The sequence below is a fragment of the Macaca nemestrina genome, chromosome 5, assembly GCF_043159975.1.
Source record: "Macaca nemestrina isolate mMacNem1 chromosome 5, mMacNem.hap1, whole genome shotgun sequence".
In the NCBI taxonomy this organism is placed as follows: Eukaryota; Metazoa; Chordata; class Mammalia; order Primates; family Cercopithecidae; genus Macaca; species Macaca nemestrina.
Window position 1 is genome coordinate 181262753 of NC_092129.1, and position 25260 is coordinate 181288012.

At 47.9% G+C, this 25260-nt stretch overlaps 1 protein-coding gene across 10 annotated transcripts in view; it reads left to right on the top strand.

Moving 5' to 3' along the window:
- LOC105487418 (serpin family B member 6) overlaps positions 1 to 25260 on the top strand; it is a 36829-nt gene that overhangs the window by 6740 nt on the left and 4829 nt on the right. For 4 of the 10 annotated variants that reach the window (XM_071097729.1, XM_071097728.1, XM_071097731.1 and 1 more), the window contains exons 2-5: positions 18117 to 18291; positions 21809 to 21955; positions 22760 to 22877; positions 24277 to 24419. In XM_071097729.1, the coding sequence (XP_070953830.1) occupies positions 18127 to 18291; positions 21809 to 21955; positions 22760 to 22877; positions 24277 to 24419 (573 nt within the window). In that variant the 5' untranslated portion in view covers positions 18117 to 18126. Of the gene's footprint in view, positions 1 to 14915; positions 15479 to 17076; positions 17192 to 18116; positions 18292 to 21808; positions 21956 to 22759; positions 22878 to 24276; positions 24420 to 25260 lie in introns of those variants that run through there. The other 6 variants (XM_071097723.1, XM_071097725.1, XM_071097724.1 and 3 more) reach the window with 6 other exon arrangements.

Below are 25260 nucleotides of genomic sequence, written 5' to 3' on the forward strand. Positions count from 1 at the left end.
GGAGGAGCAGTTTTCCTGAGTTCCTCATGCAACTTGACCCCACTCCCTTCAGCAAAGTCCTGGGAGCTCAAGGGAGGCTGCCTAGTCAGCTGCAGCCCATCCAACGCATTGGGGACCTGCCCACTTGGCTCTTAATTTGCATTTTGAAATGTCACCTAAGTGATTTCAGACCAGATAAGAAGATGAGCTTCTCTTGTTATGGAAAAAGGAAGAGAGACAGAGAGAGAAACCTCTATTTTGTTATTTAGCTATTCCTCAAATTCTTATGACCAGTGATATTAAAAAAAAATCTCGGCCGGGCGCGGTGGCTCAAGCCTGTAATCCCAGCACTTTGGGAGGCCGAGACGGGCGGATCACTAGGTCAGGAGATCGAGACCATCCTGGCTAACACGGTGAAACCCCGTCTCTACTAAAAAATACAAAAAACTAGCCGGGCGAGGTGGCGGGCGCCTGTAGTCCCAGCTACTCAGGAGGCTGAGACAGGAGAATGGCCCAAACCCGGGAGGCGGAGCTTGCAGTGAGCTGAGATCCGGCCACTGCACTCCAGCCTGGGCGACAGAGCGAGACTCCGTCTCAAAAAAAAAAAAAAAAAAAAAAAAAAATCTCTAGAACAACACAATTATTTACATTTAACTCAGATTTTATTTTTATTTATTTATTTATTTATTCTTGAGATGGAGTCTCGCTGTGACACCCAGGCTGGAGTGCAGTGGTACAATCTCAGCTCACTGCAAGCTCAGCTTCCCAGGTTAAAGCGATTCTCCTGCCTCAGCCTTCCAAGTAGCTGGGATTACAGGTGCCCACCACGTCTGGCTAATCAATTAATTATTATCATTTTTTGAGACGGAGTCTCACTCTGTCACCCAGGCTGGAGTGCAGTGGTGTGATCTTGGCTCACTGCAACCTCCACCTCCCAGGTTAAAACGATTCTCCTGCCTCAGTCTCCTGAGTAGCTGGGATTACAGGCACACACCACCATGCCTGGCTAATTTTTTTTTTTTATTTTTAGTGGAGATGGGGTTTCATCATATCGGCCAGGCTGGTCTCAAACTCCTGACCACAAGTGATCCACCCGCCTCAGCCTCCAAAAATGCTGGGATTACAGGCATGAGCCACCACACCTGGCCTTAACTCAGATTTTAAATATGAGAGTGTCAATTTGTAGGGGTGGAAGAGGTGTGACACCTCTCCTCACACACTGTGTGGGTCACAGCCAAGGCTCCTATCTCAGAAGATACAGTCCCACCTCCAACTCCAGTTCGCCTTCTCATTCATCCCAAATAAGTCTCTTGAAAGAGAATTCTAAGATGACTTTCTCCATGTGTCTTCAGGCCTGGATCGGACTCAGTTTTTGCTCATCCCACCTACCGTCCCTTGGTAACTAATGACTTGGGAATGAGAAATGCCGTTTTCAGTTCTGACTCTCCTCTTCCTCTTAGCACCAGCAGCAGATGCTGACCTGGTTCTCTGTTTCTTCTGTCTTCTCCTTCTCTGTCCTCTTCACTATGTGCTCTTTTCAAAGTTGTCTTTTAAAATGTTTGTTGCTGGACCAAGGAGTTTCTCCCCCAGCTTCATTTAGCATCAGTAACTCTTACCTTTGTTGTAATTTCTCCCTGACCTCTGGACATCTTCGCCTACATGTTCACCAGCACTCTAAGCCCCTTTTGACTCAAACTGATTATTTGACCCCTAGGTCCGATCCTCCTCCCTCTATATACTCTCTTTCATGTATCCAGTTCTCTGAGTTAGAATAAATACAAACCATCTGGAACTCTGCCCTTCTCTCTCAAAATCCACTTGGTCAGTATAGCCTGTGATTTCTGCTCCCTAACTAGCTCTCTGTCTCACAGGCATCACCATTGCCAGTGCCTGGCTGAGGCCCAAATTACCTGTGCTCTGGGCTCCTGAGGCCAATTTCTAACCAGCCCCCTGCTGTCACTGTCTTCTGCACCCTGCCCATCCTAAGACCTGATGCTGAAGTTGGGAAGGAAGAAAAGAAGGAAAGTAGCGGGTGTGGTGGCACATGACAGTAGTCCCTACTCTGGAGGCTGAGGCAGGAGGATTGCTTGAACCCAGGAGGTAGAGGCTGCCACAAGTTATAATCACACCACTGCACTCCAGCCTGGACTATGGAGTGAGACGTGGAGGTCGGAGGGGAGGGGGGAGGAGGAAAAGAAGAAAGGATGGAAAAAAGAGGGCAAGGAAGGGAAAAAAGAGAAAGCAATCCTCTCCTCTTATTAAAACCCTGTGCTGGTTCCCCAATGTCTGAGGGATAAAACCCAAATTTCCTAGAATGGCACAAGGACTCTTTCCCAGCCCATCCCTGACACACCATCCAGCCCTACCCAGCCTCCCTGGGGGCCCCTCCCCAGCCCATACCCTTCTCTCCTCTCTTAAAGCACACTCACCCTTTGCCCCCGTGAGCTGTCACACTGCACCTTTCTGTGGCCTGTGGTAAAAAATAAATGAATAAATAAATAATTTGATGATCCATGATACTTATTAAAACACAGTAAAGAAGTCTTTATTCAGGACCAACTCGATAGGGTTAGAAACTGTTGTAGTGCAGGAGAGAGATTGGACTTAACCAGAAACGCAGCCTGAGGAAGTGGGGATTTACAGCCAAGGAAAGGGTGGGGTCAGTGGATGGAAAATGGGTGAGGAGACACATCAGGAGTCAGGGGGATTCTGGCTAAACCGGCCTCACCGGATTCTTGCGGAAGGCAGGTCAGGGGGATCAGACAGCCCCTGGGAGGTGGGGGAGGATGAGGAGCCTGATCAGATACCAAGGGTGATTGTGAAAGAAATCAGGTACATTCCTCCATATATCTCCCAACTCCCTGAGCCCAGCACAAACACATTCCTCCATATATCTCCCAACTCCCTGAGCCCAGCACAAACACATTCCTCCATATATCTCTCTCAACTCCCTGAGCCCAGCACAAACACATTCCTCCATATATCTCTAACTCCCTGAGCCCAGCACAAACACATTCCTCCATATATCTCTCAACTTTAGAAAAACACCACCTGGGAAATCTTAATGTTAACCAATTGTAATGCTGTAACCAAGAGAATTACCTTGTTCCCCTGTAACTTTACATATCCTGTTTACATCGGGCTATAAAAAGCAAGCACTCGCATTGTTCGGGGCCCTCTTGTATGCTGTGGAATGGAGGGACCAAGTTCGAACTTGCAGTAAAAGATCCTTGCCGCTTGGCTTTGACTCTGGACTCTGGTGGTCTTCTTTGGGGGAACAAAAGGTCTGGGCATTACAATTGCACACTGAAACTGGGGAGTTCTTTGCTAAAACTAGATTTTACATGGAAGTGCACAGGTAGACCTAATAGAAGTTTCAGAAACCTGGCTAATGGGCCAGGCGCAGTGGCTCACGCCACCAGCACTTTGGGAGGCCAAGGTGAGCGGATCGCCTGAAGTCAGGAGTTCGAGACCAGTCTGGCCAACATGGTGAAACCCCATTTCTAGCAAAAATACAAAAATTAGCCGGACATGGTGGTGCATGCCTGTAATCCCAGCTACTCCGGAGGCTGAGGCAGGAGCTTGAACCTGGGAGGCAGAAGTTGCAGTGAACCAAGATTGCACGATTGTACTCCAGCCTGAGTGACAGAGCAAGATTCCATCTCAAAAAAGAAACCTGACTAATGTTTGACCAACCTAGGAATCTTTGTCACTTGCTTGTTCTTTCTCAACTCTGGAAAATTACTCTTCCTATGAGTCTGAGCTCAGCTGATGCCCCAGGGAACACATCCTGAGGCCCGCAGAGCCGTTCTTCCAGGCTTCCGTTCTCACAGGTGCTTGCGTGCCCGGTTAGAGCAGCCACATGCCCTTCTGTGGGCACAGTGCCTTTCCCAGCCATCTGAGCTCCTGAAAAAGGAAGGACCATGCTTCCTGCAATTCTATGTCTCAATTCTCTGTGATCTGATACAATGCTCATGCAACAAAGATTAGTGCACGAAGTTATGGGGAACTAGTCACTAGTTTGTCTCATATGATTTTCCAGCTCTGTTACTTAGTGAGGGAGGGACCTCAAGTATATGCATTTGCTGTGGGAAGGGTTTACAAATTCCAGGCGTAGGAGAGTGTGGCCTGGTTACATTTCTGGGTCTTTCACCCACTTCAATGAACTACTTGAGTTGTACGAGTGAGAGAGACAAGTCCATGCTGGACTTGTCTCAAAATTCCAGGGAGCAGGGAGCAAAGCCAATATTCGGCCTAGATTGAAGGACCGTGGCTTTACCTCACTTCCAGGTCTACTCTCACAGGTAAGGGAAGAAAGGGTCTAGCACTTAGTCCCTGCAAATCTGGAAGGAAGGCTGGGGAGCGATCACCCACAAAATAAGTCCCAGTGTCTCTCAACCCTCCACTAAGACATTTCAGAAAATAAGGCAGGTTGTTTGCTTCGGTACTAGAAAACTCTGGAAGGAAGCTGGGCTCTTTGCAATAAATGCAGGAGCAGTGAGCGTGGTGGCTGCTCTCACAAGCTAGGGATGGTGCAGGGAGCGGAGCTTAGGGTCTTCCCCAGCCTGACCTTGCAGAGGAGACACAGAGAAGCCTGGGGCCTGCTTTGTGGTTGGACGCTCACGGCTGGTGAGAAGCAGAGCGGCCTGTCAGCAGCCCCTGAAGTGTTGTTCCAGAAGCTTTCCTGGGGCAGAAAAAATCGGGACCTTAGTCTTCCAAACACTTTTCTCTTAGGAAAGTGGGTCACCACCTCTCAGAGGAAGAGAGTGAATCTTGTATTTGCCGATTGCCTGTGGTCTCATCCGATCTCTGTTCCTTGTGTCTTGCACCACTTTGAACAGCATCTTATTTTAAACTCTCCTCCTTGACTTCCTTACACTGGCAGGAGAGGTTACATGAATTTTGTCCGTATTCACGGCCTCATAGCAGGTTCTCTGCTGCCTGCCTGCTAGGTGTCCTTTAGAAGTGATCCATGCTCCAGTCAGGTTTACCAAGCGGGTCTCTGGGAGTGGTTGCTTTTTTTTTTTTTTCTAATGGGCCCTCAGATATGAGAGCTACAAAGTGTTACCAGACAGGGGTCCCAATCCAGACCCCGAGAGAGGGTTCTTGGACCTCTCACAAGAAAGAATTTGGGGCAAGCCTACAGAGTAAAGTGAAAGCAAGTTTATCAGAGAAGTAAAGAAACGAAGGAGTAGCTACTCTGTAGGCAGAGCAGCAGCAAGAGCTGCTCAGCTGACTATACTTACAGTTATCACTTGATTCTATGCCAAACAAGGGGTGGATTATTCATGAGTTTTCTGAGAAAGAGGTGGGCAACTCCCAGGACTGAGGGTTCCTCCCCTTTTTAGAGCATATAGGGTACCTTCCTAACATTGCCATGGCATTTGTAAACTGTTCTGGTGCTGGCAGACTGTCTTCTAGCATGCTAATGCATTATAATTACTGTATGATGAGCAGTGAGGAGGACCCAAGGTCACTTGGGTCATCATCTTGGTTTTGGTGGATTCTGGCTGGCTTCTTTACCTCAAGCTGTTTTATCAGCAAAGTCTTTGTGACCCCTATCTTGTGCTGACCTGTTATCTCATCCTGTGACTAAGAATGCCTAACCTCCTCCTGGCAATGCAGCCCAGTAGCTCTCATATTTGATGATCCATGATACTTATTAAAGCACAGCCTTATGTGACCTACCTGTATTCAAGATGGAGTAGGTCTGGTTCAAATGCCTCTGACAAAAGTATAGAAACACTGCTGATTGGTATTGCTATATGTCATTTGGATAATTTTTCTGTTGTTCCTAGGAAACATTGCAATGTTTACTACTGTTGATGAAAAGAGGTAAACTCTGTAAAACATTTGAAAAGATTTATTCTGAGCCAAATATGAGTGACCAATGACTCCTGACACAGGAAATCCCCAACCCTAGGAAATCCTGAGAACATCTGCCCAAGGTAGTCGGGCTACAGCTTGGATTTATACAATCTAAGGAAACATAAGACATCAATCAATACATGTAAAATGTACGTTGGTTTGGTCCAGAAAGGCAGACAACTGGAAATGGGGGCTTCCAGTTCATAGGTGAATTCAAGAATTTTCTGGCCAGGTATAGTGGTTCATGCCTATAATCCCAGCACATTGGGAGGCGGAAGCAGGAGGATCAATTGAGCCCAGGAGTTCGAGACCAGCCTGGCAACATAGTGGGACATTGTTTCTACAGAAAATAAAAAAATTAGTCTGGCATGGTGGCATGTGACTGTAGTCCCAGCTACTTGGGAGGCTATGGTAGTAGGATTGCTTGAGTCTGGGAAGTTGAGGCTGCAGTGAGCCAAGATCATGCCACTGCACTCCAGCCTGGGCAAGAGAGTGAGACCCTGTCTCCAAATAAATAAATAAATAAATAAAATAAAATAAAATAGAGCTCTAATTGGCAATTAGTTGAAAAGGGTTATTATCTAAAGATTTAGACTCAGTAGAAGGGAATGTCTGGGTGTCTGGGTTAAGATAAGGTGTTGCAGAGACTAAGGTTCCTGTCATGCAGATAGAATCAATAGAAGAGAATGTCTGCATTAAGATGAGGAATTGTGCCTGGATTCCAAAGGCAGGTGTGTATAATGAGAATGAGGCATGTTTGGCCTCACTTTTCATCATGGCCTGAACTAGTTTTTCACACTAACTTTAGAATGGCCTTGGTGGAGAGGTCCATTTAGTTGGCTGGGGTACTTATAATTTTATTTTTGGTTTACATTATCTATAAGGAAAACAAATTAGGTGTAGGTAGTTGCCTAGGAACTTATGTCCTCTATTGGAGGGCAGGGGTTCTAGCTCTGGACCAATCTCAATGTTTGCATTGTAGTTGTATGATAAATATTCAATTAACCAAATAGAGTGAACTAGGATGTTTTATCCATTAGGGTAAGTTTTTTACTCATCTCTGGCCCCAGTTTATTGTTTATTTACCATTTAGACACTGAGCCTTCCTTGGTTCAATTCACTGTGACCTAGTTTTTTTAAAGTATTGCTAAATAAATTCAAATCCATCTTTACCATTAACATCAAGGTAGAAATGCTCTTTAAGTTTTACCAGTCTGTTAATCCATGAAATTCTGAGAAATTTACAAGGAGAATGATAACATTACATAATGTAAGTGTCACGGTGAAATAGTCACAGTTATTCAGGAGAACTCCTTTTCTCCCTTTTTGTGTTAGAGCTGATATGTCAGCAGAACAGAATGTACTCATTCACAGCGATCTCTTAGTTGCTGTTCTTTGATTTGGTCATGGGTGAGTTACAGTGCGGTGTTCTTACACCGAACCTGATTTGTGTTAGATGAGCTGGTTTGTGGGTTACACATTCTTTTTGAATGTGTTTTTGTCAATCTATGATTTCTAACATTTGAAAGGGGAAGTGTTTCAAAAAATAAAGTGGAGCAATACAAAATATTTACTTGCAACAATCCCAAATTCAAAAGTAAAATGAGATGTGTTTAGTACCCATGACCAAGATCCCTAGTAAATCTTTTTTATTTTTATTTTTTTAAGCTTCAGGGACACATGCTAAAGCTGGCAAATCTCTATTTCCAATTTCCTGATTGTAAATTCAGACTGTCTTGTAAACAGCTGTAAACTAAAAATAAAACTCTCAGCTCTGCAAGCATCTGAATGGACCCCTCCTCTTGGTCAAGGGCATTCCAAAGTTAACCTGAAAAACTAGTTCGGGGCATGATGGGAAGAGGGGGCAGGACTTGCTTTCCTCCCACTGGAATTCAGACACAACTGACCAACATGAACGTTAAAATAGAGATCTTAATACTAGTGAAACAGCTGTTTTGTTTGTTTGTTTGTTTGTTTTTTGTAGCAATCAGACACCAAATTCCAGCCTGGCCCTCATATAGCATCACATGACAAACAGCAGGCCCTGAAAGAAATCAAAGTATTTTACCCCAAAATATATTTATTTGGCATATTTTGAAATTGGCCCTGCAAAGCTGTCTCTTGTGGGGGAAATCTACATTTTGTAGAGAATCCTTTCCCTTTTCCAGGTCTTTTTCCTGATCCAGGAGAGAATTAACTGTGAGTCTGGCACATTTGAAGTCTGATGAGAGACATTTACAATCTGTCCTCTCTGAAGCCTGCTACTTGGAGGCTCTTCATCTGCGTAATAAGAACCTTGGTCTCCACAACCCCTTATCATAACCCAGACACTTCCTTCAACTGAATTGATTCCAGGTCTTCAGATGAACTCTTTTAAACCAACTGAAAATCAGAACATCTTTGAATCGACTTATGTCCTGGAGCCTCCCCACCTGCTTATAGTTGTTTCACCTTTTCAAACCGAACCAATGTACATCTTATATGTACTGATTGATGTCTTATGTCTCCCTAAAACGTATAAAACCAAGCTGTACCCCAACCACCTTAGGCACGTGTTTTCAGGATCTCCTGAGTCTGTGTCATGGGCCCGTCCTTAACTTTGGCAAAATAAACTTCTAAATTGACTGATACTCGTCTCAGATACTTTCTGGTTTACACACCAAAAAGGCTTTGTTTACTTTTCTTTTACATGGAGTACTGAAGTCCTTTCAAACCAAAACTGAACTAGTCCCCATCCAAAGAAGTTTGAGAAAAGAAAATGTCATGCTCTTGCTAAGTAAAACCCATGTGTTTTCAGTCATGGTTAGCAGCAGGGACCAATGAAGCTGGTGGGAAAGAAAAAGACTTTTCCTGAAGGCAGGTCTTTGTTATGACATCTTATGTATGAAACGAATTTTCTGAACATTACACCAATGAATCACCGAGTTCCATGGAATAACGATTGTGAGCGTGATCCTCTGCAAACAGACTATGACGCTCCGCTCCTGCCTTCAGCTCTCTGGTTTCCTCTAACAGTGGCATTAACCTCTCCTCCAGCCACCACCTGGCACTGAGATAGCTTAGAGGCACCCTGAACTCAGTTTTCAAGACAGCTGCCTGGGACATTTCCTGAGTGAAGGCCCAGTCCCTGAAAAGTTCTGAGGAAAACTAAAATGAGACTCAGAAGTCCACTGATTCACCCCTGCTCATCTTTCCTTCCTCACTCTGGGTCCAGAGAGAGGGCGAGGCTCTCCACCGGGAGGTTAGCCCCAAGGGTACATTGCGTGATTGACCAATTCCCTATTAAATGAGAAAGAGGAGAAAGAGAAAAAACATAGAAGAGCCTGAATGTTACCTTTAGAACTTCAGGCGTGAGGCTCCGGAGATGGGTTTTCCAGGAGAAAACCATCTTTTTTTGGAGAATGCCGGCATCCCCTCTCCTTTCCCCTCTGAAAATGGCTAAAGAGGGGGAAAAGTGGCCTGTATGCATTTCCAGTGGTGCCACATCAAACTGCTTTTTCACATTTGATTATAGACAACGAAAACCCAGGCCTTTGTCCCACGAGCATCAGAACCACTCATCGGAGTAGTTCTCCAACTGTGCACTCATCTATTACTAAAAACCTGGTTACTTTTGGTTTGATTGCTTTTCATTATAAGCCTGTTAGAATACGATGTAATGAAAATGTCATAAACATGTACGAAACAACTTTTTGCCAGATATGTCTCTCTAGGAGGATGCTGAGCCCAGAATTATTAACCTATGTAATTTGGAAATAGTTCTTCAACCTAATTTAAATCCAGGCGGGACGGCAGAGAATGCCAGACTACAGAACCCCTTCCTAGGTCTCCCTGCCCAGTAAACCTATTTTGAGAAGAAGCAATTAAGTTACGAACAACTTGCCCTTTGGTGAAGCCAAAAGGGCTTCACCCTTTCATTTTGTAGATACTAACACCACAAGTGGTCAAGCAATTTGCTCCATTGAAGGTATCAGCCAATGCAATCAAATAAGAGAAAACGATTAGAGGGATGAACATTGGAGAAAGAAGTACAACTATTTCTATTTATAGGTGATATAGTATAGCTATAGATGACTTAAAAGAATCAATAAAAAATACAAATAGTAGGCCGGGCGCGGTGGCTCAAGCCTGTAATCCCAGCACTTTGGGAGGCCGAGACGGGCGGATCACGAGGTCAGGAGATCGAGACCATCCTGGCTGACACAGTGAAACCCCGTCTCTACTAAAAAATACAAAAAAACTAGCCAGGGGAGGTGGCGGCGCCTGTAGTCCCAGCTACTCGGGAGGCTGAGGCAGGAGAATGGCGGGAACCCGGGAGGTGGAGCTTGCAGTGAGCCGAGATCACGCCACTGCACTCCAGCCTGGGCGGCAGAGCGAGACTCTGTCTCAAAAAAAAAAAAAAAAAAAAAAAAAAATACAAATAGTAAAAAAATTAAGTAAGGAAGCAGGTTATAAAGTTAATACATAAAAACAATTAATTTTCTCATCCACAAACAAAAGCTAGTTGGAAAATATAATGGAAGAAACTTGCTTACATACAATACCAGCGAAGAGATAAAATAACTAGGAATAAACTAAACAAGAAATGTGCAAATCTTTTTTTTTTTTTTTTTTTTTTTTTTTTTTTGAGACGGAGTCTCGCTGTGTCTCCCAGGCTGGAGTGCAGTGGCGTGATCTCGGCTCACTGCAAGCTCCGCCTCCCGGGTTCACGCCATTCTCCCGCCTCAGCCTCCCAAGTAGCTGAGACTACAGGCGCCCGCCACCACGCCCGGCTAGTTTTTTGTATTTTTAGTAGAGACGGGGTTTCACCATGTTAGCCAGGATAGTCTCGATCTCCTGACCTCGTGATCCACCCGCCTCGGCCTCCCAAAGTGCTGGGATTACAGGCTTGAGCCACCGCGCCCGGCCGAAATGTGCAAATCTTACATGAACAAAACTTTAAAGGAAAAGGGAAAAAAATTATATGAATGAACAGAAAGACCCAGCATGTTCTTGGCTAGAACAACTAAATCAAAGTACAAATGTTGGTTTATAACAGGGTAATATGTAAATTCAATATCTTTCTAATAGATTACCAACAAGACTTATTTTTATTTTCATTTTATTTTTTATTTTTATTTTTTGAGATGGAGTCTCGCTCTGGTGATCCACTCATCTCTGCCTCCCAAAGTCCTGGGATTGCAGGCATGAGCAACTGCACCTGGCCTGCTTGACTATAGTTGAATTTTATTTTTTAAAATTTTTATTTTTCTTGAGACAGAGTCTCACTCCGTCACTCAGGCTGGAGTATAATGGCACCATCTTGGCTCACTGCAACCTCTGCCTCCCAGGTTCAAGCAATTCTCCTGCTTCAGCCTCCCAAGTAGCTGGGATTATAGGCACACGCCATCAGGTCCAGCTAATTTTTGTATTCTTAGTAGAGATGGGGTTTCACCATGTTGGCCAGGCTGGTGTCGAACTCCTGACCTCAAGAGATCCACCTGTTTTGGCCTCCCAAAGTGGTGGGATTACAGGTGTAAGCCACCATGCCCCACCAACAAGATTTTTTTTTTTCCAGAGCTAGACAAGTTGACTCTTAAGTTTGTATGGGAGAGGCTGGGGGTAGTGGCTCACACCTGTAATCCCAGCACTTTGGGAGGCTGAGGAGGGCGGATCATGAGTTCGGGAGTTCGAGACTAGCCTGGCCAACATGGTGAACTCTCATCTCTGCTAAAAATACAAAAATTAGCTGGGCGTGGTGGCATGTGCCTGTAATCCCAGCTACTCGGGAGGCTGAGGCGTGAGAATCGCTTGAACTCAGAAGATGGAGGTTGCAGTGAGCCGAGATCACACCACTGCACTCCAGCCTGGGCGACAGAGTGAGACTCCATCTCAAAACAAACAAACAACTACAAAAAAGTTTGTATGGGAGAAAAAGCAGCAAGGATAGACAGGAAAATCTGAAGCAGAAGAGCACTAAGGAGAACGCACTGTATGAGATATTAAATCATATGAGGAAAACTCTAAAATTGAAAGAATCTGACCAGTAGAACCAAATTGAAAGTCCAGAATCAGACCCAAGTATAAGTAGCTCTTTGATACATAACATATGTGGCATGTGAAGACATTAGTGAAAATATGGTTTTTCAATAAACAGAGGTGGAAAAACTGAAAGTCACTTGAAAGCGAGTTAAAATTGGATCTATATCTCCCATACACCAGAATAAACTTTTTTTTTTTTTTTGAGACGGAGTCTCGCTCTGCCGCCCAGGCTGGAGTGCAGTGGCGTGATCTCGGCTCACTGCAAGCTCCGCCTCCCGGGTTCCCGCCATTCTCCTGCCTCAGCCTCCCGAGTAGCTGGGACTACAGGCGCCCGCCACCGCGCCCGGCTAGTTTTTTGTATTTTTTAGTAGAGACGGGGTTTCACCGTGTTAGCCAGGATGGTCTCGATCTCCTGACCTCGTGATCCGCCCGTCTCGGCCTCCCAAAGTGCTGGGATTACAGGCTTGAGCCACCGAGCCCGGCCCAGAATAAACTTTAAATGGATCAGCAATCTAAATATAAAAAATAAAACTGTACAAATACTAGAAGAAAACATTGGTGAACTCTATAATCTAGAGGTTTTTTTTTTTTTCCTAAAAGATACTGCTCCTTGTGAATAGAGAAAGTTTTTCTATGACTCAGAAACAATAAAGGAAAAATCATTAAAGTTGACTACATTAAAAGAGTGTATGCCAAAATCACCAGAAGCAATGTCAGAAAACAGACGACAAGCTGGGGGAAATATTTGCAATTTATATCACTAAAGACTAATTAAGCCACAACTAGGGAGGGGCGTGTGGTTTGCTACTGGCATCCACTTGGTGGATCTCCACCAGAGATTTTGTGAAACATCTGTAATGCCTGGACAGACCCACAACCACAAGTTATGGGGTTCATGCAGTCAGCAGTGTTGATGTTGAGAAACTCCGCCTTAGGGTAAGGACAGAAGGAGTAAAACAGCTCGAGTTCTCAAAATTGAATTCATGTAAAATACCTGGCTAGCATTTTCCCTACTTCCATTGACGCTAGATGTTTCTGTTTTCCAAGGCTGCTCCATCTGAGATGGCAGATGGAATGGAGTTTTTACACTTCCTTGGCTAACCTGTCAGTACCCTGGGGTCTAATCCCTATGGGCCTGGAGAGAACCAGAAGTCCTTAACACACCGCTCGATAGTACACACAATTTATTTTTAAATTAAAAAAATATATATCTATATTAGTTTTTTATTTCCACAGGTTTTTGGAGAACATGCAGTATTTGGTTACATGGCAAGTTTTTTTTTTTTTTTTTTTTTTTTTTTCTGAGGTGGAGTCTTGCTCTGTTGCCCAGGCTGGAGTGCAGTGGCATGATCTCAGCTCACTACAACCAACCTCCGCCTGCTGGGTTCAAGCAATTCTCCTGCCTCAGTCTCCTCAGTAGCTGGGTCTACAGGCGTGTGCCACCATGCCTGACTAATTTTTTTGTATTTTTAGTAGAGATGGGGTTTCACCATGCTGGCCAGGCTGGTCTTGAACTCCTGACCTTGTGATCTGCCCACCTTGGCCTCCCAAAGTGCTGAGATTACAGGCATGAGCCACCCCACCCTACCAAGTAAGTTCTTTAGTGGTGATTTGTGAGATTTTGGTGCATCTATCACCTTAGCAGTATACACTGAACTCAATTTGTAGCCTTTTATCCCTCACTCCCTTCCCAGCCTTTTCCCCCAGGTCCCCGAAGTCCATTGTATCATTCTTATGCCTTTGCATCCTCATAGTTTAGCTCCCACTTATGAGTGAGAACATACAATTTTTGGTTTTCCATTCCTGAGTTACTTCACTTAGAACAATGGTCTCCAATCCCATTCAGGTTGCAAATGCCATTAATTCATTCCTTTTTATGGCTGAGTAGCATTCCATCATATATGCACACTACAGTTTCTTTATCCACTCTTTGATTATGGGCATTTGGGTTGGTTTCATGTTTTTGCAGTTGCGAAGTGTGCTGCTAACATGTGTGTGCAAGTATCTTTTTCGTATATTGACTTATTTTCCTCTGGGTAGATATCCAGTAGTGGGATTGCTGGATCACATGGTAATTCTGTTTTTAGTTATGGAAGGAATCTCCACACTATTTTCCACAGTGGTTTACATTTCCATCAGCAGTGTAGAGGTGTTTCCTTTTCACCGAATCCACGCCAACATCTATTGTTTTTTGAGTTTTTGCCTTTTGGTGATGGCCACTCTTGCGGGAGTGAGGTGGTGTCACATTGTGGTTTTGAGTTGCATTCCCTAATCATTAGTGATGTGGAGCATTTTTTCATATGTGTGTTGGCCATTTGTATACACTCTTTTGAGAATTGTCTATTCATGCCAGCCGACTTTTTGATGGGATTGTTTTTTTCTTGCTAATTTGTTTGAGTTTCTTGTAGATTCTGGATATTACTGCTTTGTCGGATGTATAGATTGCGAAGATTTTCTCCCACTCTGTGGGTAGTCTGTGTACTCTGCTTGACTATTCCTTTTGCCTTGCAAAAGCTCTTTAGTCTGCTTTTTTTTTTTTTTTCCTTTTTTGAGATGGACCAGGCTGCAGTGCAGTGCAGTGGCACCATCTCGGCTCACTGCAACCTCTGCCTCCCGGGTTCAAGTGATTATCCTGCCTCAGCTTCCCCAGCAGCTGGGATTACAGGCACGCGCCACTACACTCGGCTAATTTTTGTATTTTTAGTAGAGACGGGGTTTTGCCATGTTGGCCAGGCTGGTCTGGAACTCCTGACCTCAAGTGATCCGCCCGCCTCGGCCTCCCAGAATGTTGGGATTACTGGGGTGAGCCACCGCGCTGGCCCCTGGCTGGCTTCTTTGCCGCAAGCTGTTTTATCAGCAAAGTCTTTGTGAGCTGTATCTAGTCGGCTCATTTTTAAATGCGTGCTCTGCACTCCCCAGTGAATGGCCGTGTATCAGGAGCTGGCCCTTTTCTGGAACCAGGCCAGCATTCAGTCTCTCTAGAGGCACCAGAAACACGCCGCTGGGGCCCTGAACCAGTCAAAGCCAAGGCCTCCGGGCAGGGTGGGGTTGACCCGCGCGTCCCGCCCCGCCTCTCTCTCAGTGCTCCGGGCCCGGGACTCCGCCCGCCTCCCCGCGGGTATTTGAGGTCCGGGGTGGCTCCGGCGTCTCTACCCGCCGTTCCACTCGCTCCCCGCCCTGGGGTAAGTGTCTGGCTTGGGGGCCGCTCGGACACGCTGGCTTGGGTTTGCCGCTCCCAAGTCGGGAAAGCCGGGGGCGCGAGCGTGTGTGGCGGGAGAGGGAGTGGGGCGGGGCAGAGGGCGGCGGGGCCGGGAACGCGCGTGGGTCAACGGCGCGCGGGGACGCGGGAGCCCCGAGAATGGGGCGTGGCCGCGCGGGGCTGCGACCCTCGCCGTCCCAGCAGGGCGGGAGCCCGGGCGAGCGTCCGGCTTGGGTTCCCTTCCGGAGCCTCGCAGCTGCGGAGGACGGCGACGCGGCCGGTGAGTCGTGCGTGGCCGCGAGCTCGGCCGGTGACGCCGCTGACGCGGGGACCCCGGGCGCACAGGCCCAGCGCCCACAGAAGAGGCGGCCGGCGCGGGATGGGGGCGGCGCAGAGCCTCCCGGGCCACAGGTGACCCCCGTGGGCCCCGCGGCCTCCGTGACCCCTCGCCTGCTCCGCGACCCGGAGGACGCGTGCTCAGTCTTGGGGCGCCGAGTGTCGGGAGCCCGGCGGGAGGCGGAGAGAGGCCGAGGGATCGGCGCCGAACGCTGCCATCCGGCCCCCTGCGTGTGTTCCCTGGACTGGCCGTGCTGGGCTTGGCCAATTCCGCAGCCCTTTCCAGGTCGCCCAGACCTGTGGAGACAATCGTGTGGTCCAGCCCGGATCTCCTTACCGCTCAGTGTTTGAATTAAACTTCCTACAGGCAAACTATTACGAGCTTTGATGTCTTCAAGGCAAAGAGGAAACTTTAACCACAAATTGGCATTTAAGTTACTTTCTTCCTCCTTTTTTTTTTTTTTTACCTAAAGTTTGGCTTTGGAAAACTGAGGTACAGAAAATTAGTAATTAATGTTCACATGCTGTCTGAATACTCAGATGCGAGGGGGCACCTGAGTCCATTTTTTGGGCACTTTTGCTTTCTGGGATGCCCTTGTGCCTAATGACAGGGATACGCCCTGCAGCTGCCTGCATCCTTTCTGGTGTGGGTCAGGCCTGATGAGATGAGATCTGATGTGTTCAGTGACCTTCTAGTTAAGGTCCTGGGCCGGCCTTGTATTGCTGGGGCTGTTATGTGTGCTGGGATTAACACCAATGACTGCTGTTATCAGCATAGATGGCTTGTGTTCTCATTGCAGGACCGTATCTGAGTAATTGCATCCATTGTGATGTGGTGCCACCAAAGAGAAAAGTTCTTTGGTCATACTCGACTATGTAAACTAAGTATTTTAAGTTAAGGCCAGTTCCAATGCATTTTATTACAATTCAGCATGAAACAGTTAACACAGACCAGTAACAGTAGAGTGAAATTAGAATGAACAGAATCAACATTCTTTTCCATATATGTAATCATAAGGGCACCCAAGCTACTGCATCTGCGGTCCTTGCACTCCTTGGCTTGAGGCCCCTTCATCTTCAAGGCCAGTGGAGGGGCCTTTTGCTTTATTCTTTGCATTGCTTTTTCCCGTGAGATCTCCCACTGCCTCCCTCTTAGAAGGACACCTGTGGTTACATTTAGGGCCAACTGGACCACTCCAGGATAATCTCCCATCTCAAGAGCCTGAATTTAATCATGCCGCACAGTCCCTTTTGCCATGTAAGAGGGCATTCACAGGTCCCAGGGATTAGGACCCAGGTATCTTTGGGGCACTTGTTCAGCCAACCCCAGCTATGAATGTAAAGGCATGCATGGTGGAGAACTGGTTAATTCAGCATCTCCTCACAGGGCCTTCAGTAGGCACCTCCTTCCCTCTCCTATGTGCTCCAGGAAATATCTGCTCCAGCTTCTCGCCTTCCTTGTTCTGTGGGTTCCCACTCACTGCTCAAGTGAGTCACTGGGACTGTCTTAGAATGCTGGCATTCTCCGAGTGGGACATATTCATTTGGTAAACATTTGAGAACTGTGTCAGAGCAGGCAGGCCCCGCATCCCTGTATTCCCACGTCCCCTCCTCCCCAACCTGACTGCCTGTGGGGTCCTTACCTGCCCCTGTCCTCTCACCTGATTCTGCAGATTCTTCTTGAGCAGTAGCCCAGACAGGGCGTTGGCGCTGCGTTTCAAGCCCAGCTACTTCTTAGCTTCACTTCTGTCAACTTCACCTTCTCTCTAGTGCAGAGGGGCATTGAAGGTAGGTCTCTCTAAGGACTTACTGGGCTTTAACACGTTGTGATTCTGTGATTCCGACTTGCCTGAAGATACCCAGCTCCCCCGCCCCGATGATCCAGCTGTATTCCTGCTCTGGACCCTGCTGGGGCTGCCACACCCCCTGCACGGCGGGGCTAGAGAGATGTGTGCAGCCTGACCCTACCCCTGCGCCTGTCTCTGAAGGTGGAGATGGGCACGCCCCCATAGCCCGGGAGGCAAGGTGGTGCCCTGAGTGTGCTGTGAGTTCAGGAGCAGGAAGGCCTGGCTTGTGGCAGCAGGAGGTCTCCAAGCGTGGTCTAAGATTGGGGCTTTGCCACCTGCAGGGATTTCCTAGAAGGAGATCCAAGGGTCAGGAGGCATTTGAAAGGCTTTCACGCATCTTTGTGTGTGGCTTGATTTATCTTCTTTTATTTTAAGGCTCTTGTTACCCTGAAATGGGGTTCTCTCTCTCATTATAAACACATTTGGCCATCTTTTCTTGTGTAACTGTCAGTGAATTTATCATTTTGAATATTTTTCAAATTAAAACAGTACATTTAAGCCCACAAAACACACCAAAGAATACAAACGCAGAAGCCAAAGGCAATACCCTTCTGTAATTCCATCCCAAGAAAGTGACTCCGGGACAGGGTGCCTCCTCCCGCACTTTCTCCGTGTACGGGCAGGTGTGCAGGGAGGAGTCCTCACAAAACGGGGCTGCATTACACATAGAACTCTTGTTTTCCACACTTAACATTAGAAACACACACAATAATTTGGAGGGTCCTAAAAAGAAACACCCAGAGTTCTGTGTGTGTGTCTGTTTGCCCACCGAACCACAGCGTCGGTGGTGACTATCAGTAAGGCGTGTGAGATGCAGTCCCGTGGAAGCTGTGCTTATGTGATTCTGATTTTAAATCTTGTTCCAGGTCTGCCATCATGGATATTCTCGCAGAAGCAAATGGCACCTTTGCCTTAAACCTTTTGAAAACACTGGGTAAAGACAACTCGAAGAATGTGTTTTTCTCACCCATGAGCATGTCCTGTGCCCTGGCCATGGTCTACATGGGGGCAAAGGGAAACACCGCTGCACAGATGGCCCAGGTACAGCTTCAGGGCAGCCACGGGTGCTATTAACTGTCAAGTGAGCTGCTCCTCCACATTCCAAATCGCAGAGGGATTGCTGGAGACGGATGACTGTGCAGTATCGCAGGGTGTGGATGGAGAGTGTGCAGGGAAGGGCATGCCGCCCATGCTGGAGCACCCTGGGGACAATACCCTCACTGACCCATAGGGGTGGAGAGGGGGTGCCCGATTCAGGGGAATGAATGATTTCATCATCACATGGCTTAGCTTGTTCATGAGTTTGTAGATGGTTGTAAAGTCACAAGGTTCAGGTTGAGTCCTGTGATGATCTTTGGATGCTGTCATCTGGTTTTTGGTTGTTAGGGGTCTTTATTTTCTCGTTTGCGTGTAAACCCTTCTTAGAATGGCATTTGTCAGCTAAACATGTTTTCAGTAGTGTTCTGGTTATTTGAGGTTGTGTAACCAGCTCTCCCAGCTCAGCAGCTTTCCTGGTTGTTGAATCCGGGTGGATTGAGTGGTGCTTCTGCACCACTTGGCACTGGGTGGGTCCCTTGTGGGGCTACGTCTGCAGGGGCTCAGTAGGGGGTTGGGGCGTCTTCTCTGTGGCCTTCTCCACTGGGGCCTTCCACACGCTTCCTTCAGCAGGGTTGCCTGGGCTCCCGCAGGCCAGGCGGCTGGGTTCTGAGTGGAAGTGCTCCCAGAAGACAGGCTTGAGACAAGGGCCTATCAAGCCTCCACGTGCGTCCTGCTTGCCAAGGCCCCAGTGCTAAAGGCAGGCGCATCTCTGCGTCTGAGGGCTGAGCGAGGGTGTGCACACCAGAGACGTGGCTGGTTGGGGCCACCCATGACTGCTGTGGTCTGCCCTCTGGACCTGGTGGTTCCCTGGGAGTCTGAGATCCAGGTGTGGGCAGGGTTGGTTTCTCCTGCAGCCACTCTCCTCGGCTTGTAGACACTGTTTTCTCCCTGTGTCCTCACGTGATCATCTGCGTGTGTGTCTGTGACCTCATCTCCTCTTTTTATAAGGACATGGGTCCTGTTGGATTAAAGCCCAACCTAATGGCCTTGTTACCTTAATCCCCCCTGTAAAGGCCCTCTCTGCAAATGCAGTTCCATTCTGAGACACTGGAGTTGGGACCTCAGTGTGTAAATTTGGGGGGACACATGTAGCCCATCACAGTAGGCGTGGGAGGCATGTGGCCATCACTGCACTGTGGCAATTCCCAAGCTGAGCCGGGCACCTATTGTCCACCCCTCAGCCCTGGCTGCAGGGCGTTCCCTGATGAGCCTTGATGAGCCTTCACTGCAGCTTCCGGGAATTGTCCCTTGTCCGCTGCTGCCCCGGCCATGCTCTGCCCTCTGTGTCCTGCTGTCGCTCTTGGCAGCTCCTTTCCTGTTCTGTAAGAAATGGCCCGTGCTTGCTGCACTCCCAGCCTACCTCCCACCTGTAGGACGTGGGCACCCAGAGGCCTCCCTGCACTTTGAGCCGTCTCTCCCTTTTAGTCCAAGCTGTTCCAAGTGCTTGAAAACCACTGTGGGATTTCTATCAACTTAGAATTCTGCTTCCCTGGACAAAAATGCCCCCCTGCCCCCACCCCCATCCTGAGTGCTCCGTGTTGGGTTGGGAGTCAGGGTGCCACGGGAGAGCCTGCCAGAGGGTCCGTAAGATGCTGCCTGAATCTTCTAAGTTTTAACAAAGTGGATTTGGACCTCACCCTTAAGGCCAGTGTCTGGGATTTGATCTTTGCCCTGAGGCCATCTCTTTTAGAATCTTTTGCCAGCTGGAGAGGTTGGGAAGAAGAAACATTTTTATTCTCCACCTAGCACATCCTGGATTGGAAACAGTTCCTTTAAATTCTGCTTGAAAATGGAACAGTTCCTTCTTTTCATCTTTTTCTTCCCATGTGTTATCCTAGGCAGCAAAAAGAAGCCAGGTTCATCCTGGACCCCTTAGCCAGATGCTGGAGTTCACAGGGGAGACACCCCATCTTCCCTGTCACTGCGGGTGACCTTCTTTCTACTTCTTCAGCTGGTACACACACGGCCCCCTTTCTCCAGCCTCCAGGAGTCATTTCGTCCTGTCCGTCAGGGTCTGGCTGGGTCCAAGGGCAGGGCCACATGTTTTAGGTTTTGGTCATGGCAGAATTCCACTTCGGGATGGCTGCATGTGTCACCTGTTGCCACAGAACAAACCATCCCAAACTTAGTGGCTGGAAATGACAATGATTGATTATTTCTCAGATTCTGTGGCCTGAGTGGGCAGGACTGCTCCCAGGAAGCAGTGCAGGTCACTCATACAGCTGTTCCAGTGGACACCTGGCCTGGAAGGTTCAAGAAGGCCTCTCTCACCCCTGAGACCTCGATTCTTTTTTTTTTTTGACACAGAGTTTTGCTCTTGTTGCCCAGGCTGGAGCACGATGGTGTGATCTCGGTTCACTGCAACCTCTGCCTCCTGGGTTCAAGCGATTCTCCTGCCTCAACCTCCCGAGTAGCTGGGATTACAGGCATGCACCACCACGCCAGGCTAATTTTGTATTTTTAGTAGAGATGGGGTTTCTCCATGTTGGTCAGGCTGGTCTCAAATTCCCGACCTCAGGTGATCCTCCGGCCTCGGCCTCCCAAAGTGCTGGAATTGCAGGTGTGAGCCACCGCGCCTGGCTGGAGGCCTTGATTCTTCAAACAACTCTCCCTACAGGTGGTGGCACTTTCTCCAGGGCTTTCCATGTGGCCTTCAGCAGGATAGCTTGGACTTCCTTCTTTCATGGTGGCCAGGGTAGAGAGTGAACATGGCAGCTGGCAGGCCTTTTAAACAGGGCCTAGGCCTGGAACAGCATCACTTCTACTGAATTCTACCTACTGTATCATTAGTCAGAGCCAGTGACAGGGCCATTCCAGACCCACGGGCAGGAGGGAGCCTGCCCCTTCTGACGTCAGGAGCGGCCTGCGTTTGCATAGATGGGAGGTCTGGTTGGCACCCTTGTTTGCCACCAGACTCCAAGTACTGAGCATCAGGAGACTGGGTTTGTGGAGGGCATTGCAGCTCATGCCAGCACTGACAGGGTACAGGGAGGGGCTTTCAAGACCCTTCTGGCCTTTAATCTGATGGATCTTTTTTTTTTTTTTTTTTTTTTTTGAGAGGGAGTCTCACTCTGTCGCCAGGCTGGAGTGCAGTGGCATGATCTCAGCTCACTGCAACCTCTGCCTCCTGGGTTCAAGTGATTCTCCTTCCTTCACTTCCTGAGTAGCTGGGATTACAGGCATGCACCACCAGGCCTGGCTCATTTTTATATATTTAGTAGAGATGGGGTTTCGCCTTGTTGGCCAGGCTGGTCTCAAACTCCTGACCTCAGGTGATCCGCCCACCTTGGCCTCCCAAAGTGCTGGGATTACAGGTGTGAGCCACCGTGCCTGGCCTTGGATGGATCTTTTAAGCAGTAGTAAGGGTCTGGATGGTTGTTAGGCTGAGTTTGGGGTTGCCTCATTTCCTGAAGTCAGAGCATACAGGAATGATGTGTTTTCATTCTGTTTTTGATTTCAGGTACTTTCTTTCAATAAAAGTGGTGGTGGTGGAGACATCCATCAGGGCTTCCAGTCTCTTCTCACCGAAGTGAACAAGACTGGCACGCAGTACTTGCTTAGGACGGCCAACAGGCTCTTTGGGGAAAAGTCTTGTGATTTCCTCTCAGTAAGTCATACTTGCTGTTATTCACTAAAGAAAGAAAGGTGGCCAGGTGGTGGGGGCTGGGGTCCAGCAGGAAACGTGTGGCTCTAAATGCCACTATGCCATACGTAAGCTTTTGTAATTTGTTTCTTTTCACCTGCCAATATGTTTTAAATTCTCTGCATTTCAGTAAGGTAGGTCTACTTCGTGCTTTTGAACTGTCTTGTCAGCATCTTGTCAGGCAGCTCCTTGATGCATGGCTGCTCCCTTAAAGGATCCAGCAGTTGGTGAAGTTTGTTTGATATTCAGAGACTGATTCAACTTAGGTTTTTTTTGTTTTTTTTTTCTGAGTCAGAGTTTCGCTCTGTTGCGCAGGCTGGAGTGTGGTGGAATGATCTCAGCTTACTGCAACCTCTGCCTCCTGGGTTCAAGTGATTCTCCTGCCTCAGCCTCCCGAGTAGCTGGGATTACAGGCGCCCGCCACCGTGCCCAGCTAATTTTTGTAGTTTTAGTAGAGACAGGCTTTCGCCATGTTGGCCAGGCTGGTCTCGAACTCCTGAGCTCACATGATCCACCCACCTCGGCCTCCCAAAGTGCTGGCATTACAGGTGTGGGCCACAGTACCTGACCTTGACTACGTTTTTAAGCTAGGATTAAATATAGCTAAAGCTAGGAAGTTGTATTTCAGGTTAAGTCCTCATATTTATTTGTAAATTATGTATGTCAATCATAAAATTATAGATTTTCTGATTTGGTGCAATGAAGAAGGAGGCCGTTGGTGTTCATCATTTTTGTAGCCAGGCAGTTACGTCACTCTGTCTATCCTAGTCTTTTAGAGATTCCTGCCAAAAATTCTACCAAGCAGAGATGGAGGAGCTTGACTTCATCAGCGCCGTAGAGAAGTCCAGAAAACACATCAACTCCTGGGTAGCGGAAAAGACAGAAGGTGAAAATGTATTGCTTTCTACTCGTAACAGCATCTGAACCCATTTTATTGTCAGTTCCTTCACAAGACTTCACAATCTTCACAAGATTCTAAACAGGAATGATGTTTTTTTTCTCTGAATAACTGCAAACTTAAAAAATCTGCTTCTGAAATCAGTTGCCATTATTTGACATTTTGGAAATGCTGGATGTGTGCTGTTGTCTCTGGCTTCTCCCTGCGTTCTCAGCGTACCCGTGATGTCTTTCAGTATTTGGTACACCTCTTCTGGACCAATCCACATTTCAATTTTGAGGAGGGGGTTCATGTTAATATAGTTTTCCCTTTCATAAGTAACATAAAAGATTCAGTATGGATCTCAAGCTGCCTCGCTCTTGGGTAGTACGGTCTACAGTTTTCATGCATTGCGTGGGACACCGGGTCATGCCCTGGTCTATCTACGGTTCTTAATTTAAACATTTTTTTTTTTTTTTAGAGACAGGGTCTCCCTCTGTCACCCAGGCTGGAATGCAGTACCACAATCACAGCTCACTGCAGCCTCAATTCTTTTTCTTTTTTTTTCTTTGAGATGGAGTTTTGCTCTTATTGCCCAGGCTGGAGTGCAATGGTGTGCTCTCAGCTCACTGCAACCTCTGCCTCCCAGGTTCAAGCGATTCTCCTGTCTCAGCCTCCCAAGTAGCTGGGATCATAGGTGTGTGCCATCATGCCCAGCTAATTTTTGTATTTTTAGTAGAGACGGGATTTCACCATGTTGGCCAGGATGATCTCAATCTCTTCACCTCGTTATCCGCCCGCCTTGGCCTCCCAGAGTGCTGAGATTACAGCCTCAATTCTTGGGCTCAAGAGGTCCTCCTGCTTCAGTTTCCCAAGTAATTGGGACTACAGGTAGCACCACCATGCCCAGCTAATTTTAATAATATTTTTTTAAAGAGATGAGGCCTCACTATGTTGTCCAGGCTGGTCTCAAACTCCTGGCCTCAAGTGATCCTCACACCTCAGCCTCCCAAAGTGCTGGAATTATGGGTGTGAGCCACTGTGCCTGGCCTAACCTGTTCTTTAAGCTTATAAAGAACATCTTTTGACTGCCCACCTTTTTGACAATCCTTTAACTTCCTGTCTTTAAGTCATAGGCACCCACGACTGCTTCCTATCTCGTGTTATGAACTCATCCTGCATAATTAACATGTATTTGTTCACTTTGTGTGTTTTATTCAAATGGTGATGTTTTTCTTATCAGAAGTTTTTGTTGCTTTGCTTTCAGGACACGCATCCCTTTATATTTGGGGTACAGTGGAACTCTCTATCCGTGCACTTGACTGCTGAAGAGGGCCTCAGCCGATTCCCGGTGTGTCCGGGATCAGCAGCCGCTCCTGCCTAACGTGGTCTTTAATTCTCTGCTCAGGTAAAATTGCGGAGTTGCTGTCTCCGGGCTCAGTGGATCCATTGACGAGGCTGGTTCTGGTGAATGCTGTCTATTTCAAAGGAAACTGGAATGAACAGTTTGACAAGGAGAACACCGAGGAGAGGCGGTTTAAAGTCAGCAAGGCGAGTAAGGTGCCGTGACGGGTGACGGGGGCGACTCCCGGAGCAGCGCCTGCGTTCACACGAGCGTCCCGGACTCGGGGCCCGCCTGCCGAGGGCCTCCACGGGCCCTTTCCGCCCCTGCCCCTGCCCCTCCTGTTTGCCATCCATCGGGTGGCCGCTGTCCCTGGGCTCCTGGCATCCCCCCTGCCACCTACAGGGCAAGTCTGAAGCTGCAGCCCCCAGGCTCCATCAAGGTCCTCAAGCTCAGACTCCAGATACGGTGTGCCGTCTTCTAGCGGACATTTCCCCCGGTCTCTAGCGTCATTCTCACCCGGACCTACACGCTTCTTTCTCTCCGGCGGCGTCCCGGGAAGCCCCGGGCCAGCCCTCCCGCCGCGCTGCACACGGCTCCTCCGCGCCGCTACCGCGCCTCCTGCTGGCCGCCGTGCCACACTGCAGGGGCGGAACCACTCTCCCTGCTGAATTGAGGCTGAGCAGGGAGGACGTCTGACAAGTGCCAGACACGTAGCTGGTGCCTAGTAAATGCCAAACCAATGAGTGATATTCAGTCTTCTCTTGATAGTAAGGATAAGTACAGATTTTTGTTTTAAAACAACCAAACCGGCCGGGCGCGGTGGCTCACGCCTGTAATCCCTGCACTTTGGGAGGCCGAGGCGGGCGGATCACGAGGTCAGGAGATCGAGACCATCCTGGCTAACACGGTGAAACCCCGTCTCTACTAAAATACAAAAAATTAGCCGGGCGCGGTGGCGGGCGCCTGTAGTCCCAGCTACTCGGGAGGCTGAGGCAGGAGAATGGCGCGAACCCGGGAGGCGGAGCTTGCAGTGAGCCAAGATGGTGC